The sequence below is a fragment of the Pristis pectinata genome, chromosome 1 (assembly GCF_009764475.1).
Source record: "Pristis pectinata isolate sPriPec2 chromosome 1, sPriPec2.1.pri, whole genome shotgun sequence".
In the NCBI taxonomy this organism is placed as follows: domain Eukaryota; kingdom Metazoa; phylum Chordata; class Chondrichthyes; order Rhinopristiformes; family Pristidae; genus Pristis; species Pristis pectinata.
This window is the reverse complement of record NC_067405.1, coordinates 71248798-71268232: the sequence shown is the minus strand read 5'-3', so window position 1 is coordinate 71268232 and position 19435 is coordinate 71248798. Positions and strand designations below refer to the sequence as shown.

General features: G+C 39.9%; 1 protein-coding gene across 1 annotated transcript in view; it reads right to left on the bottom strand.

The window, feature by feature from the left end:
• Positions 1-19435, bottom strand: part of LOC127574082 (neurobeachin-like protein 1) — a 199382-nt gene that overhangs the window by 13378 nt on the left and 166569 nt on the right. The window contains 11 exon segments of the mRNA XM_052022775.1: positions 3500-3594; positions 4949-5121; positions 6451-6560; positions 9159-9248; positions 9749-9865; positions 10707-10804; positions 12613-12730; positions 13601-13710; positions 16114-16244; positions 17132-17272; positions 18163-18287. Of these exon segments, the coding sequence (XP_051878735.1) occupies positions 3500-3594; positions 4949-5121; positions 6451-6560; positions 9159-9248; positions 9749-9865; positions 10707-10804; positions 12613-12730; positions 13601-13710; positions 16114-16244; positions 17132-17272; positions 18163-18287 (1308 nt within the window).

Below are 19435 nucleotides of genomic sequence, written 5' to 3'. Positions count from 1 at the left end.
CAGGGAACCAGAAACTTGTACCCTTGGTCTCTCTGTTCTACAACACTTCCCAGGGCCCTGTCATTCACTGTGTATGCCTTGGCCTGGCTTAACTTCCCAAAATATATCACTTCGCATTTGTACAAGCAAAATGCCATCTGCCATTCCTTGGCCCACTTTCCCAGTTGATCTAAATTCTGTTGTGACCTTAGACAACCTTCTTCATTGTCTACCACACCATCAATTTTGGCGTCATCTACAAACTTACTGATTATCCTACCTACATTCTCATCCAAATCATTAATATATATGGCAAACAACAGGGGACCCAGCACTGATCCCTGTGCAACACCACTGGTCACAGGTCTCCAATCTGAAAAACAACCCTCCACTATTACCCTCTGTCTCCTTTCACCAAGCCAATTTTGTATCCAATTGGCTAGCTCACCCAGAATCCCATGTGATCTAATCTTCCAGACTAGCCTACACTGTGGGACCTCATCAAAGACCTTTGCTAAAATCCACATAGACCCTACCCTCATCAATCCTCTTGGTCACCTCTTCAAAAAAACTCAAATTTCTGAGAGACAATTTCTCATGAACAAAGCGGGGAAGTCCTTGTCTTTCTAAATGCAGATAGGTTCTTCCCCTCAGAATCCCATAAATTTCTCACCACTGATGCTAGGCTCACCAGCCTGTAGCTGACTGGCTTGTCCTCACAGGCGCCTGGCTTGTCCTTGCAGCCCTTCTTAAATAAAGTCACAATCTTAGCCATCCTCAATCTTCCGGTACCTCACAAAGAAAGGAAGGAAGATACAAAAATCTCTGCCAGAGCCCATGAAGCTTTTTTTTCCCTTGCTTCCCACAAGGTCCTAAGATACACTTGGTCAGGACCCAGGACTTTATCCACCTTTATAGACCTCAACACCGCCAGCAGCTCCTCTTTCATAACATAGATGTTTCAGGACGTCACTGTTCTCTTTTCTGAATACCCTGGTGTCCACGACCTTCTTCACGGTAAATACAGATGAGAAGTATTCATTTAAGACCTCTTGTTGCTCCACAAATAGACGACCACACTGATCTTTAATGGGACCTATTGTCTCCCTAGTTACCCTTCTCCTGTTAATTTTTTTTTAAGAATCTCTTGAGACTCTCCTTTACCTTATCTGCCAAGGACATCTCAAATCCTCTTTTTGCCCTCTTGATTTCTTCTTACTACCTAGAATGGATAGGTCAGCTTATGAGAAATGGTTGAACAAGTTCAACTTGTACCTGCTGCAGTTTAGAAATGTGAGAGGTGACTTGATTGAAGCAAGTGAGGTGACTTGATTCCTAAGGAATCTTGACAGGATGGATGTGAGGAGGATGTTTCCTCTTGAGGAGGAAATAATGAACCACCCACTTAAGACAAAAATGAGAAAAAATGTTCCTCTCAAATGACTGCAAGTCTTTGGAACTCATCCTCAAAGAACGGTGGAAGCAGTCTTTGAATATTTTTAAGGCAAAGACAGATGGATACTTGACAAGCAGAGGGTGAAAGATTGCCAGGGATCAATTGGAATACAGAGTTGAGATCACAATCAGGTCAGCAAAATAGGCTTGGGGGGCTGAATGGCCTACCCCTGCTCCTAGTTTGTCCATTTGTAATGGGCAATTGAGCCTCTGCATTAAGGGAAATACTTTTTTAAAAAATTTTTTAAAATTTTATTCACAGCGTGGTAACAGGCCCTTCCGGCCCAACGAGTCCACGCCGCCCATTTTAAACCCAAATTAACCTACCCGTACGTCTTTGGAATGTGGAAGGAAACCGGAGCACCCGGAGGAAACCAACGCAGACACGGGAGAACGTACAAACTCCTTACAGACAGCGACGGGAATCAAACCCCGATCGCTGGCGCTGTAATAGCATCGCACTAAATGCTACGCTACTGAGCCACCAATTAAACAAGTACACTTGTGCATTATTTCACGAAAAAACCTTTAACCAAATGTACACCATTATCCATTCTTAAACATTTACCCATCTCATAAGGTGCTAATACCCTAATTTTTCTTGCACCTATTCTTTCAAGAACAGCAGAACTAACTTCCAAGCAGCAAAAAACTGCAAACGCAGGAAATCTGAAATATGATGAAAATACTGAGCAGTTCTGGCAGCATCTATGGGGAAAGAAACCGAGTCAATGACCTGTCATCAGAATGTGACATCCAGCATTCTCTATTTTTATTTCAGTCTGCTGAATACTTGGCCACACGTCAGGAGTGAGTGGGTTGCACAAATGTATGGATGGAGCAGTGACTCGAGGAAGATAATTTAGTGTATTTTGCAAACCCTAAGTTATCAATTTAAGTTGTTCCCCTTGCCTGGTCATATCAAAGTCTTGTGCACTCTTTGGATCAAACTTTAATTACTTGCACTGCATACTGGAGATTGGACACCATTCCTGTCCCTGTCCTTGTAGTGATTCTAGGACTACTAGGCCAACATTTACTATTTCCTGTTCTTGAGAAGGTAGCATTGAGTTGCCTTCTTGATCTGTTCCACAGAGCTGCTGGGTATGAAGTTCCAATAGTTTAATCTAACAGATGAAGGGATGGTGATATCTCCAAAAGATGCAACGCAAGTTTGAAAGGAACATGGATGTAATGATGTTTCAGTACACCAACTGCTTTTTCCTTCGAGATGGTGAAGCCTCTTCTCCATATTGAATGCAGCTAATCAAGAACATCAACTACAATCAGAAGGGTGTAATAAATACTAGTTTTGCTAGTGAAGCCCTTTTTTCTAAATCATATTTTTCCAGCATGTAAGCATTGCTGAGAAGAACAGCATTTATTGTCTATCCCTATTTGGCACTGAGAAGGTGGCAGTGAGCCACCACTTGAACCGCTGTAGATTGTATGATGAAGGTAAATCCCCATCGTTGTTGTTGTGGAGGGGGTTCCAGAATTTGTACCCAATTATGACGACAGAATGGCAATATATTTGCAAACAAGGGTGATGTGTCACCTTGAGGGGAAATGGCAGGTGATGGTGCCCAAACGCCTGAAACCTTTCTTGGTAGTAAAGGGTGGAATTTTGGGAGTGCTATTGCAGTCATCCTATTAATAGTGTAACAACCCCTCCACCCCCCATTACAACAGATCGGGCAATGGAAATTCACCCTTATGGAATTCACAAATTATTACATTTTCACAGAATATTTATTCTGTTTCTCAAATTTTTGGGAAACAGAATAAAAATTCTGTGAAAATTTATAGATGCAGACTGACTTTCTAGGCATTTCAATAAGTTCCATGATTCTCAAATAAATGTGCTTTGGACTTATCGCAAATCGCTACACCCATCATTACAACCAACCTAATTTGGAAGGCCACTATATAAGCTTAACAAAGTTTTTGTTGGCAGAACAAACGTGTAAGTTTTCAGTTGTGTGTAAATAGATTCAGGTTGGTTAACCTCCTTGAGATGACTACTTTGACACTACCAATTTGTTTTAAGTTAAACTGTACAAACCTGTTGCAGAATTTGCCAGATCATACAAGTTGTGTCACGAGACCCTGATATCAAATGGATTCCACAGTAATCAGTTGCTAGGCAGGTCACAATATCTGAAAGGGAAGCAAAAAATTGATATTAAAAATGATCTTGATCCAACATAATGAATGATGCTAATGCTGGAAATGCAAGATGCAGATATTTGTCAAATTCTACAGATATCAAATTACATTAAAACTCTGATAATCCAGCACACTCAGGACTTTGGTGTTGGATGAACAGATTCTCCGGAATAGTGGATGTTCTTTTTTTTAAAATACCCCAATGCACTTCTAATTGAATTTTATTTTTGATGTAACACAGTATTATAATAAATTTTCCAGTGAACCAGATCTGTTGAAGTGAAATGTGGGAACCGGGACCTGGTGAGTAGAAAGGAAGTGTGGGAACCAGGGCTGCAGTGTTGGGGTGATAGTGAGGAAACCAGGGCCCTGGTGAGTTGGGTGGTGAACTATTGGGATTTCTGAATCGTCAGATAGCGGATTAACAGACTTTTACTGTATTCTGCTCTGGAATGTCATTTTTCTCTGGGTCTGTCGCATATAACTATCACTGGAAGATCACCTTTGGTTTTGTTCATGGTGAATAGGACAATTTACTGTTTCGCGGTAAATAGGGGAACTAATAGAAATTCTGGTCAGAAAGAATATTGGATGATTCCCGAGACTGCATTGCTGTGAGATACGTTGATTTTATTTAAATAATTTGCATCTCCTAATCTACCATGGTGTATTTTGCTGGACTAAAAATCAATTAGTAATATATAGTTATCCATCACACAATCTACTTTACTGAGAAAAGTAATTCTGCTATCCATGGGAGAGTTTGCATTTGCTTCAGTCATTGGTTCCATTTACTGCAATTCATAGAAATTCTCTTTGTTTGCTGAAAACAGCCTTTGCCATGAATCCTGTTGCAAATCCTGCTTCACTCCAACTCATCGGTGATAAAACGGTGTCAATACTCTCTTAATAATAGGGGTACTATCAAAGTAAGATGGAGGGACTGTTATGGGAAATGTTTGGCATTGGAAGCGCAGTGCCGCCACCACTGAATTAGTCAGTGCTGTGGAACACAAATAATGCAAGAGGACATATTTTGCTAACTGTGTCATTTTATAACTTCATTACCCTTGCTGGTGCTGTGAACTGCTATGAAATAAACAAATGTGCAATACAGAACTTGCATATAGGGCAAATTGAAGCATTTAACCAGATTGTCCTACCACTATAAACTGAATGAGAATATACCATTACAAACTGTACAGTTCTGCTGTAAATTGCACTCCTGCCACAATCCTTTTGGCTTCAAAATATTCATTCTGATGCACATGCCCAAGCCCACTCAGTGGGCAAGTAGAGCGACGTTAATTTCAGTTTTGCTGCAGACTGCACTGAAACAACTTACCCATGTGTCTGATGTGTTGTCCCACAAGCTTGCCCTTTGCAACTGAGGTCACACGAATGCTATTATCCCAGTGCCCTGCACTGAAGATCAGTTTCCCATCATGTGACACAACAAACAGTTTAGAGCTCACTTCCAGCCCTGGAGTAAAGGGGCCATTGACATAACGATGTGCTCTGTAAGTACAAACAGTGATAAACTGCTCAGGTACATTTTGCCAAATTAACAAGTTACGGCAACATAAGACTGTTTCAGTTAATAAATCTTCCCTACTAAAATCAATACTATTTGCTTAAATCAATCAGATTTATTAAGGCAATGACAACAGAAGCATGCCATTTGATTAATCTAGTCCTTTTGTTTACCTTCTAAGAGCAGTAGTCATGCCAGTTACCACTCTGTTCTCCCATCCCTTCAATTGATAACTTTGGCTTAATTCACTAAAATGATTGTACATTCCCTTGCACTTAAACTCTTCTAAGTAAAAAAGGTTTCTTCTCCTTTGTCCTATATCTTTTGGAATTAATCTTATTCTATATCCACCTAATCAGTGGAGACCATCTGCTCTTTGCCCCAGATTTCAAGTCCCTTTTCATTTGGTTTCCCAATACCAGGCAGCACACTAGTGAGCTTACACTGTGCCCCCTCTATGCCCAGAGTTTTTCTCAAGGTCAGAGTACAAAAAGGCATTGGGGAGACTGCACCTGGACCACAGCACACAGTTCTGGTCTCCTTATTTAAGGAGAGATATATATGTGCCTTGGAGATGGCGCAGAGAATGTTCACAGGTTGATTCCCGAAATGAAGTTGTTTTCTTGTGATTGGATAAATACCCTCTGGTGTTTAGAAGAATGATAGGAGAACTTATTGAAGCACCTAAGACTTTGAGGAGGATTAACAAGGCAATTAGAGACCTGCCTATGATCCTGTGTCACCCACAAATGGGTTAATTCCTGGTATGAGAGGGTAGTCCTATCACAAATGGCTAAAAAATAAAATTAGATCTAAAGAAATTTAGAAGAATGAGGTGATCTTGTTCAGACATAAAAGATCCTGAGGGGGCATGGCAGGGTAGTTGTTAAGATTTTCCACTAGTGGGAAAGTCTTGAATGAGGGGACATGGTTTCAAAATTAAAGAGCAGTCATTTAAAGAAGAGATGCATAGCAACCTCTTCTTACGGTGTGTAGTAAACCTCTGGAATTCTCTCACCTTGGGGGATTATGGAGGCTAGATCATTAGGGTATTTAAAGAGGCAGTGAATAAATTTAAGATTAAGGAATTGTGAATCACGTGGAACCGACCCACAAGCGATGAGACCTCGGGCAAATCAGCCATCATATTGAATGGTGGGGCAGGCTTGTGGGGCTTAGCGGCTTACTCCTGCTCCTACTTACGTTCTTATGCACATTGAAGTAAACTGGTTATATGCGTGCTTGCACAAATGTAATTTGTGAGGGTTGACATTTAGCTAGCCTGACAGTGGTACTCAGCTACAATTACTTACCTCAAATTAGCTAATGTCGGGTCCCGGGAGAACGTGAAGTAGTTGGAAATGACTTTATCATAAGGCAGCCACCCATGAGTTCCCATCAGGCAATTCTGACTCACAGTCACCTGTGGACCCAAAACAGAGGCCCTTAGATCTAGCCTGGAACGATGTGCAACAGACTGCAGCAGTGCATAAGGAAACAGTGAAAACTTTCCATTATGAAGAAATGTCAGTTTTTCTTATGTTGTCATCATTCTGAGAAGTTCTTTGGCATTTAATAATATTCTCATAAATCAGACAATGGTTTCACCACAATTGGCTGTGGCTGAAGATTTTAAAAAAGGGGGCAACTAATTCCTGCACAGTTGTAAGATTTGAAATGATATATCATTGCATTTGTTGTACATATATGCTATCGCACTGGTTTGGTGTACATTTCACATAAACTAAAGTATTTTGTTTATTGTAAATCTGTGTGAATCAAGACGAGTTTCAGATTTAAGCTTTTTACCTGTGTTCAGTCCAATCAAATTCATAATAAATAATAGCGACACCCACAGATCACAATGGAGAAACCTCTCTGCATCCATAACCTACACAAATACACCATGACTCACGAATCCCTTAGATAAGCAGAGAGAAACTGCACCCTCTGGCAAACCAAAGACTTGAGCTATGAATCAACAAAGTTCATTTAAAAAAAACAATATGCTGCATAAAACAATGAACCACATTGTCCTCTGGAATATGTATACCCATTAAAATATTAGACATTCATTACCCAAGCAATTTAAAAAGATACTTTCCACATTGAAAAACATTCAGTAGACAATGCTGCATTTTCAAGATGGACCAATCTTTGCTGACGGTTCACACAAACTGTATTCTGTTCTGGTCACCTCATTATAGGACGGATGTGGAAGCTTTCGAAAGGGTGCAGAGGAGGTTTACCAGGATGCTGCCTGGATTGGAGAGCATGTCTTATGAGGATAGGTTGAGCGAGCTAGGGCTTTTCTCTTTGGAGAGGGGGAGAATGAGAGGTGACTTGATAGAAGTGCACAAAATGATAAGAGGCACAGATCGAGTGGACAGTCAGAGACCTTTCTCCCAGGGCGACAATGGCTAACACGAGGGGACACAAGTTTAAGGTGATCGGAGGAAGATATAAGGGGGATGTCAGGGGTAAGTGTTTTTATTTTTACACAGATGGTGGTGGGTGCGTGGAATGCACTGCCAGCAGAGGTTGTGGGGGCAGAGACTCTTAGATAAACACAAGAATGATAGAGAAATGGGGGGCTATGTGGGAGGGAAGGGTCAGATAGATCTTAGAGCAGGATAAAATGTCGGCACAACATTGTGGGCCAAAGGGCCTGGACTGTGCTGTAATGTTCTATGTTAACTTAAAATATGGAACTTTTCCCTCAGTTTAAAGCCAAACTGCAGAATTTGATGAGAAATGCAGGCAGCTCTATGACAAACTGTCAGCATTCACCTCTGTAAACTTCAGCAAGTTTGGGGCTCCTGCATCAGCACACAAATCCAGCATTGGGCTCTGCATGCAAAACTGCAGGAGGGCACAAACTTGTCAAATTCTCCAGTACTTAAGTGGAGCAATCTGAACTCTAAATGAGGAGACCTAATCAAAGGAAAACAGTATGCATAATTTTTTTTTAAAAATGCACATTTTAATGCTCAATAATTTGGGAAGTGTCTAACTGATATTATTTTAAAATTAATAATATATTGCTTTAATTAATTGATTTTAAATACTTTTTGAATGTTTCTGAATGTAAGGGAACACTTGACATTGATAAAACTGATGGCTTGGTTTTGTCAGGTTTACAGAGCAATTTTCTGAGTGCAGCTTGTTTTGGTCCAGATTTCCACCATGCTCCATCCCCACCAGGTTACACATTCATTTTCTCTATTGAAGGCTCCTGATTGCACAACCTACAGTTGCTCTTGCTCCATACCACCATTTCTGGCTCAAGTCTCTATTGGAATATTTCATTTTCATTCTCAATATATCAGTGGAATATTAAACACAATGAAAGAGCAGGAATTCACACGGCAATATAGAGCTTGGTGAAAGGGAACCGAGGACCATGACAGTAATTTCAAATTAACCTGTTCGCTCTGGAAAGCCCGTGAAATAACAAATTCATATGACTAGTATCTCGTATTGTTCATATATCAAATTTTATTTGATAACATCTCATAAAATACCTTAGAAAATGTAATAGTTCAAGACTTTCAAACCAGAAAGGTGCAACTTTCTAACTTAATCCTACTTGGCTGATTTCAGCTCATCAGCCTGCTAAGATCCTATAATCTCACAGCAACAAATAATTGATTCTTCAATAATTCCAGAAGACTTTCCCTGGATCAGTATGAATCTTTACATGATGGCCTGAATGTACCTTTTTGCTGATTTGAACCCTTTAACTCATTTAACTAAAGTAAGTGGATCCCAGATTGCTTTTTTTTTTGCCTACTATTCATTTCTGTTGCCTTGAGCACTCTGATAGCCCAAATTTCTACAACCTTGCCTTGTAACTCAGCCCTTGAAGCTTTGTACTATTTCACTGCAGTATTAGCCCTGCCTCTCCCTCCCCCCCAGAAAACAGCCTACAGCTTTCTCCTGCTTCTTGAAGTTTTAAAAGCTGTTCAGGTTCAGTTCTTAATTGGAGTGGAGCTCCTGCAGTGTTTGGTGATATACTTACCAAGGTGTCAGGGCTTCCCTGAGACATGAAGGAACGTGCCTGGTTTTTGGGCACTACTGCTTTCACTATAGGAATATTGTCACTTATTCCCTGCCGAGAAATAAAAGGCAGTCAAAATCCATCACTGAACAATTGTTAATGACTGACTGCTCTCAACAGTAAAACAAAGCTACACTGGAACAATACCAAGAGATGTCAAAAATCATGGTGATGATAATGCTACCATCAGCATTTACAAAAACTTGATGCTTTTAAACCATATTATTCTACCATTTATGTTAACTGTTGAAGTAGCAGTTGGAATTTTATGCGAGTTAAATAACACATGGCCCATTTTCAAGTGCTTATCTAGGTTTGGTTATTTCTCATTCATCGAATTTCAGTCTCTAGAGGTTACACATACAAATTATGAAAAATCCTAATTAACATTGCATTCAAAGTTTTTTTGCAAGCATTATCATGGGATAACACAAGCCTGGCATATAGAACAACACAATAATATGTGCATGATGAAGAATACCAGAACTCAAAAATGAATATAAAACACATCTAAATAAACTGCATTCATTGTTTAATCTTCAGAACTTTACCTCCACAAAGAATGATTTAAGTTCAGTCAAATGCTGGAAGACATTCAGTGGGCAGTTGTCCATCTTGGCCTGTCGCTTCAAGGCTTCGTCAGCAGACAATCTGCATGGGTGTGGCTCCTGATAAATGCAGACAATGAGACGTGATGGCAAGACCAACAAAACACTTTGCTCCCAAAGAACTAACAGGTCCATCACCGTACCAGTAGTTCAGTTTTTAGGAGATGCTTCTTTTACAATGACATCACAAGGATTTTACATAATTAAAAAGAAACAGCATCAACAGCTTCTGATCTCTGATGCAGCAATAATTTTCTTGTTGCCAACCAAACGTTGATTGCAGCACAGTGGCTTACTTACAGTGTAAGCTTTCAGGTATTACAAATATTACAGATAACAGATCATACAAACTATCTGTTTTAAAAAAAAATTGCCTGTACATGGATCTGAAACGCTTAATTACAAATGGATAACCATTTGTTCACTCCGATGCTTAAAACCAACTCTGCCTCTTGCATACCATAGTTAAAATATCAGAGGATATGTTTGCTGTCTTGTGATCTTTTATGTTCTGTAATCAGAAGATGGTAAGGCTTTTACAAGAAATAACAAGGAAAGGAAAGAAGCGAATTAGAGGGAAAGTGTGTGACAAAGTCTCTGATCATGCTGCTGGTGAAAGCAGCATGTGATTACTGGCTTCCTTTTCCAAAAATGTGATCCATCCTTGGTCAGCAATCTATTTCTCATTCACACTGCCTCAACATCATCCGAAGACACTATGTCAATTCCCATATGTAGCCTGATAATTGCCTCTTCCCCCTCCCTACAACCAGCAGACCTTCTTATCTCCTTTGGCTTGATTGATTATGCTCCCATCCAGGACCTTAGACTGCTTACTTACATCAAGAGCACGACACAAAAGCTAGTTGTTGCAAAAATTGTGGAACTGCTAAAACAATACCTTGAGCAGCTGACAGGGAGTCTGCCCAAAATTACTGATCATCCCTTCCAGTGCTTTTCGCTCTTTCTCATCTGCTATTGCATCTAGGTCAACAGCTCCTGTGAAACAGAACAAAAAAAAATGCAGGGCACTTTAATTTATTGTATATAATTCAGTACACGCTATACTTTTAAAAAAAACATCTAAAACAGATTAGCTGGTCAGTAACAGACATCTTGAAGCTTGTTGCACATCAATGTCTGTCACGTTACACATTAAAATAGTGACATTTCAAAATACTCCAGAGGCAACAAAGCTCTGTGGCATTTTCCAAGGCAGGGAAAGACATTAAATAAATGCAAACTTATTTTTCCTCCAAGATAAGAAAAAATCTGGCCTAAGGGCACCAAAACATTCACCAAATAAATTTATTAAGTAAAGACCTAAAAAAAATCAGACTACACCAGACTTCTAAAAGGAAGTAATTAAACTTCACTGAAGACCAGAGAACTGGAATGTTCTTACTGCTGAGATAGTTAATGGGGAAATATATGGATTCACAGTAATGAACGATTTTGATGGAAAAGGGAGATGAACTGTTTTCTCTGGCATGCATTGGCGAGTGGGAGACCTCAGTAACCAGAGGACACAACATTAATCTGTTGGGCAAAAACTTAGCCAAGTGCGAGAAGATGAGCAGAAGTTTATGTTTAACTTGATAAGTTATAATGATCTAGAATGCATTGCCTGTAAGGTTGCAGAAGTAGATTCAACAATAAAAGTTATCAGGATCTTTACTTCAGAATAAATTTGCAGAGCAATGAAGATCACTGAATCATACTATTTGGATAGTTTTTGAAAAGCTCTTCAAATTACAAGCATTAGGGGCCTCCTTCTGTGCAGTATAGTCAAATAGATGAAACTTTTAGCCACTTCAGCACTGTGGTCTAACCTCACTGTAATCCTCATGCCCCATAGACAAAATAAACCAGGGAAACCATTACCATTGCACCAAGCACATAGGGCAGGTTCCATCTGCTTCCATTGTCCACAAAAGTTGAAGACAATTCTTAATTCACCTCTTAACTGTATTTGATACATCAAAAAGCATAATGAATATTGGTAAGGTTGAGAAAACCACAGATTTCCATAAGATAAGATTAAATGGACATTCCCATGCTACTCAATAGAAGTTGATTTTGGTATTGGTTTATTGTTGTCACTTGTACCGATTGTACAGGTCAATTCATTACACAGTGCAATTACATTGGGTTAGTTCAGAGTGCATTGATGATCTGAGTTTGAATCTTTGCAAGCATCTAATCTCCATAATCAGAGTATGGCTTGTTACAAATCTGAAAACTTGATACCAACAAGGAAATAAGGGTTCTGCTTCTGACTGCTGCCAAATGGCCTTGATTGGAAATATTTCTCAACCAAAGTCAGGCAAGGTGGAATTTACCTTGTCTTTGATGGCCTCTAATCAATCAGCCTACCAGCACCCAAAATCAAGGCTAGGCCATGAAACAACATTATCTGAACAATGAACCATTGTTCAAAGTTACTGTAATTGTCACTCACTGTCACTGTTCAAAATGCGACACAAGAATTCTTGCACTCAAGTGAAAGAAGTTGGGATTGGGGCCCATCAGCGGTGTCTTATATCCATCGAGAACTTTCAAACTGCCCTATCCATGGAATGGACCTGTTTTAACGTTTGTCTATTACTGACAACAATGCACTAATGTATTGGTGAGCATTTAACTCACAATAAAGATGGAAGAATTCCATACAAAACAGACACCACGTTTGCTCTGTTGTAACAAGTTTTCTATTTTGACACTGTCCATTTTGGTGAGAAAGGCAATTTGTCAACATTTTTCCCAGATAAATCTGGAAATTTGAAGCTGAGGCTGCTATCATTTACCTTCATATGTACAATAGTAGAAAACATTTAGAGCCTCTATTGCAGCTGGTCCTCTTTGCTTATATCCAAATATCAGATCGATCCATTCATGAAGATGAGCTGATACATACTCAGATTCCTGAAGGAATGAAGGAACACACAAAAGATTGCTGATCCTCATAGCAATATGTCAGTCGGTTTCTTAAATGAGTTTGAGAGACTATGTTGTCACAAGCTGGTGCACTTTGATAGGATCAGCACATTAATTGACTAGAAAACTTTAGTTTTTGAAAGGCACCTGTTGCTGAGTTGGTTCTGGCACTATTCTAACTGCAGTTTAATTAGAACTGAAGGCCAATGCTTAGTACAAACTGTAAACCCACCCCCAACAGAGAAGATCAGAAGAGTGTGAGGACACAAAAGATAATCGAACAGGAAAAAGTATGTTTGTTCATGCTGTACAAAATAAATGCGGCATGTAACTGTGTCAATACTGAAATGGAAGTTACTGCAAATGCTCAGTTTTCTCAAATGTCCTTCTAATAGAGGCCATTTGGTCCATCAAGTCTATACTGACTCTCAGAGCAACCAGATGCATTTCTCTGTAAACCTACTGCCTCTCAACATTCCCATCAACTCCCCATGATCTCCCACCACCCACCTAAACTAGGTGTAATTTACAATAGACAATTGACCTACCAACCTGCACATCTTTGGGATGGGGAAAGAAACTGAATCACCTGGGGTAAACCCATGTGGTCACAGAGAGAACCTGAAAACTCCACACAAACAGCACTCAAGGTCAGAATCAAACCTGGGTCACTTGAGCTGTGAGGCAGTAGCACTACCTGCTGCATTATTCTGATCAAAAAAAGTGAATTTCTGTTTTAGTAACATCTCCTGGCAATGGAACATGACAGAGCTCTGTTAGATGGGGAAAATGAGGCAAGCACAAAAATCTTAATTCTGCATACAATTCACAAACCAAAGATCACATTGCAGCCCTCACCAAGGCCTTCCTGTGCTTGTAGATGAAGTCCTCAGGTGATGTGGCCCATTGTGGGAGTATCACGTCATTAACTCGCTCCTTAGAGATTTGTAAACGTCCAAGATCGAATCCTTTAATTGTAGAGAAATCTATGTATTAGTCTGAGCTTTCATTATCTGTTCAGTGCCCTAATACCTCAAAAAAGGAGTACAGATCTTCCTCAGTTTACAACTAGGTTCCTTCCTGGGAACTGTTCGTAACCCAAGCAGCACGCAAATTGGAAATGCAGCCGTCCGGCAATATACTTAAATAAAAACATCAGCCAACCAAGGGCAAAATGTAGTTAAACCAGGGCGTCTAACTCAACCATTCAGATTTTTCTGAAAGATGCATTGATATTGCCATGAACTGAGTTCCCATGTGACAGATGCCTACAGCACCGCAGCAACCAGCAAGTCTATCCCACCAGTCTCCCAAATGCTCGATTGTATGTACAAGCTAGACATAAATCAGGCATTCGTCAGCTGGGGAGGACCTGTATTGCCTTTGAGAGCTGTACCTGCCAGAATAAGATACATCACAAATAAATATTTAATGGATCAGTTTACTCTTAAATGCATCAATAAACACCAATAAGTGTTTAAAATTATACATCAGCAGAGACGATTGTGTTAACAGCAGCAGTTGTTCACACAAATTTATGTAAATGATGACATCTGTATTGTCAATTAAGCATCTTTAAACAGAATATAGAAAAAAAATTTGCAGTCTTAATTCTCATGGGGTCATAGAGCAATATAAGACGGAAACAGGTCCTTCAGCCCACCACGGCTGCAACGACCCATTTACACTAGTCCTACATCATCCCCTTTTTAATACTCTTCCCCACATCCCTATCAACTCCCCCCAGATTTTACCACTATGCAGTGGGGGCAATTTACAGCAGCCAATTAACCCACCAACTCCCTAAATTAATCTACTTTCTTTAAATTGAAAGGTAGTGATATAATGATATATTAACTGGCATAACAATTGGCTCTGAAGTACAGCAGGAGACTGTGGAGTCAAGGAGACCTGTAGTGATAGGAGAATCACAAGGTTACAACATCACCTTTACAGCCTGGATCAACTGGGAAAGTGGACAAAGTAATGGCAGAGGGCATTTAACTCACACAAGTGTGAAGTAAATAGAACGTAGAACAGTACAGCACAGGAAAAGGCCCTGGAGCGAAGGAGGTTACAGAGTTTTATAAAATCATTAGGGACATAGATCTCTTTTTCCCCCTGGTAGGTGAGTCTAAAACTAGAAGGCATAGATTTAAGGTAAGAGGCAAAGATTTAAAGGAGCCCTGAGGAGCAAGTTTTTCCACACAGGGAGTGGTGGGCATAGGGAACAAACTGCCAATGGAAGTGGTAGTTTTACAACTACAACATTTAGTACAGTTTACAACAATTCAAAGATAGTTGCAGAAATTCATGTATAGGAAAGGTTCAGAGGGATATGGATCAAATGCAGGCAAATGGAACTAGCTGAGGAAGGCACCTTGGTCAGTATGGATGAATTGGGCTGAAGGGTCTGTTTCCATGCTGTATACCGTAACTATGATTAACACTGCTTACTGGAATCAGCATCAATTATTTTTTTCTTTTGTATGAATGAGATGTTGCATAAGAAGCCATTTATGTCATGGATCAAACTCTCTGAACTAGCAAATAGAACAGGCGATTGTTGTTGTGACAAGGAGGCGTACAGGAGTGAGATAGATTGGCTGGTTGAGTGGTGTTGCAACAACAACTCCCACTCAAAGTCAGCAAGACCAAGGAATTGATTGTTGACTTTAAGAGGGGAAGTCGGGAGAACACACACCAGTCCTCATTGAGGGATCAACGGTAGAAAAGGTGAACAGCTTTAAGTTCCTGGGCGTCAACATCTCGGAGGATTTATCCTGGGACCAACACATTGATGCAATCACGAAGAAGGCACGCTGGTGGTTCTACTTCGTTAGGAGTTTGAAGAGATTTGATATGAGACTCTTACAAATTTCTATAGATATACAGTGGAAATCATTCCGACTGGTTGCATCACAGCCTGGTATGGAGGCTCCTGTGAAAAGGATCGCAAGAGGCTGCAGAGGGTTGTAGACTCAGCCAGCTCCATCATGGGTACAACCACCCCCACCATCGAGGACAACTTCAAGAGGTGCCCCAAGAACACGGCATCCATCACTAGGAACCCTCATCATTCAGGACGTGCCCTCTTTTCGTCATTATCATTGGGGAGGAGGTTCAAGGGCCTGAAGACCCACACTCAACGATTCAGAAACAACATTTTCCCCTCCGCCACCAGATTTCTGAACGGTCCATGAACATTACCTTGTTATTCCTTTTTTGTACTATTTATTTTTGTAATTTATAGTAATTTTATGTCTTTGCACTGTACTGCTGCTGCAAAACAACAAATTTCACGTCATCTTCATCAGTGATAATAAATCTGATTCTGAAACCAAATTTATCATATTAGCTCAAATACATACGGTTCTGATTTTCTAAGAATTCTGGAAAGTAGAAGAATTCAGGAATGAGTTCTTTTACATCATTGGGATTCTCCATGAGAGCCTGCCAAGTAGCAGGAATGGAATGGAATTGACGATCTGCACAATCGAACCTTGAAGATAAAAAGAGCACAAGAAGTTTTTAACAACTGGTAAAGAAACCTCCATAAATATGCCAGAGTTGCCATTCCTATGTAATACATTCAGTGTTGATAGTGGCCAACCACTCATATTCCCATGATTTTTCTTCAAAGGCCACATGTGAAAGGAAGTACAAATGCTGGAATAAAGAGTAATGAAGTATACAGGGAACAAATAAATCAGTCTGATGAAAAGGTCAACTAAACAGACATTGTGGGCTGAAGAGCCAGTTTCTGTGCTGTACCGTTCCAATGCTTTGGGTTTGAATTTTTTCCAGACTCGTTTGGTCACAACAGGATACTTAATACCCTCAATAGTACCCCTTTATTACTCAATTTTCTCCGCTCACCCCAGCCCCACACCTCAAATCCATCAAGAGAGGTTGAAATATTGGGATGGAATTCAAGAGCTCAAGGCCTTGGCTGGGCAATGGTGAAGTGATGAAGAGAGAAACAGTTAACGTTTCAGATCTGGGACCCTTCTTCAGAATGGTCCTACTTTCTGGGACATCTTCCTTCATAAGGCACAAACTATTTCAAGAGGCGTAGAGAAGGAGGGGAGTTACAGAGATAAAGAGGGGCAAAGCCATGGAAGGATGTGAACATGTGGCTGATGTTAAGTATAGGCACTTAATAGTGATCAGGCCTTCAGCACTTATTGCCTATCCTTAAATGTTTCAGACTTTCCTTTCCAACCAATTTGAATCACAGAAGGTAACTGATCTGAATTTATTGCCAATCCCTAAATGCCTTGGTGGCCATCTTGTTGAATTGCTGTAGTCTGTGTAATGCAGAAGCTGTCATACTTAACGTAATTAATGTACTTAATCAGTACTTGAGATTATGCTGAACTGCTTCACCTGCCACTTTGTAGCTGTATGTGCAAAGTTGTAAAGGGTTCAACCCGTATCATGTAGTGCATTACACCAGCTGCATTGGAATAGTGAGTTCCATAGTGAAACTTGTCAATCGTTCCTGTCGGATCCTCGAAGTTATCAAACCTGCAGCACAACAGGAGAGAGGGATATCAGAACCTTGTAGGAACTTAAACTCTACTGGGGTAAATGTTTACAAACTAAGATCACAAAATGATTCTTTCCATGACAAAACTACCACAGCAGTGTCCCAACATCGACTTCTTTGTATTATTTAATGGAGGAGTATGGGGGTATAGCCAACAAAAGTACTATTCCAGTAAATCCATCTTCAGACTAGACAGATACCAAATGACTGTTATCAAAGGTTAAAGGAGGTAGATTGCAGGTAAACTTCCAGCTTCCTATCACTTAATTCTAATTAACTTTCTGGAACATTAACTTTCTGCACTTCTTGTATGATAAAGATGAACTGCTGATCTCTCAATCTAACTCATTGTGGCCTTTGCACCTTACTGTCTACTGGCAATGCACTTTCTCTGTCACTCTAACTATAGCATTGTATTCTGCATTCTGTTATTGCTCTTCCCTTTGTACTACCTCAATGAACTTATGTTTGGAATGATCTGTAAGGATGGCATGCAAACATAGTTTTTTTTACTGTGTCTCGGTACGTGATAATAATAAACCATTAAAATTCTATTAAAAACCTGTCTGCTTTCTCAATGTCTCTAACATGACATAAAATAATTTGCATTTATCCAGTTGTACAAAAAGAAATTGCTGTGGATGCTGTAAAGCCAGAAAACAAACAAAAGAGCCTTGACAACAGGAAACGAGCACAGAACGATGGATGCTGGCAGAGGATAAATGGGGGCCCAGAGAAAGCAAACAATCTTTACAGCATTAACAAAGAACTGAGACAAGTGCTGTAGTTGCTCTTTAGACTGTAAGAAAATGATAAAACTAAACAGGAGAGAACAAAGTATCCATTTCCTTCAAAATAAAGTACTCACTTTTCCTGCACAGCTTTGGCATTCTTTTCATTGGCAACTCCAATGGGTTTGGAAAGGTCCCTGAAGACTTCAGGGTTGCTTAAATCCAATTCCTCTGAGGTGTAGTCACTAAGAATCCAAGGAAACTGAAATCAAGAAACAAGTGTGTTAAACGTCTGTGGTATCTGCCCAAACATTACCATGTGTCATCTTAACATTGCAGACATTACGTAGATCTTTCAAGCACAAAATATAGCTGGAATGGTGAAATAATAGTTATCAGAGATTCCAGAAAACAAAGAGAAAGTGGCAAGACAAAATGTCAAGGAAATAAACTCTTTCCTCACCTCACATTCTTGGTGTTTTCTAAAACACACTATACCCGAACTCATACATTGTTGTATCATGAACACTGTGCATAAAACTATTCCTTGAATTTAAAGGCAACTGATATACTGATAGTTCATTACCCAATGAAATAAATATGCAGCAATACCTGGAACATCAAGTATGAAATGGGTCAATTTTAATTGTTTTGTGATTTGAATTGGCTGAATTTAACTTGGGAAACCAGCTCGGAGCATGCAAATAAAAATGCAAGTTACCCTCCTGTAGAAGTTGGATTGAAACTAAAATCCAGAAATGAGTACAGGATTGTTACTATTTCCATCTCTTCTGATTATAGGTTTAACACTGTTTAGTGTGAGGGATAACAGCAATTTGCACTGAGCAGCACCAAATGATGACACACAGGATAGTGACAGCACCTTAATGTATTTACTCACAATGGCTTTACCGCTCAATGGCCAGAACCCTGATGCCTCTTTGAGGCTACCTAAGAAAAGCACTATTTAAGAATAAAATATTAGATGCAACTGGACTCTTGTATCGAGCAAAATATAGGCCCAAAATGTTAATTCTTTTTCTCTCTCCACAGGTGCCTTCTGACTTGCTGAGTAGTTCCAGCATTTCCTGGTTTTATTTTGGGCATTTATGTACATAGAACATAGAAAAACTACAGCACAATTCAGGCCCTTTGGCCCACAAAGCTGTGCCAAACATGCCCCTACCCTAGAAATTACTAGGCTTACCCATAGCCCTCTATTTTACTCAGCTCCATGTACCTATCTAACAGTCTCTTGAAAGACCCTATCGTATCTGCCTCCACCACCGTTTCTGGCAGCCCATTCCACGCACTCACCTCTCTGAGTAAAAAATTTACCCCTGACATCTCTATATCTACTCCCCAGCACTTTAAACCTATGTCCTCTTGTGGCCACCAATTCAGCCCTGG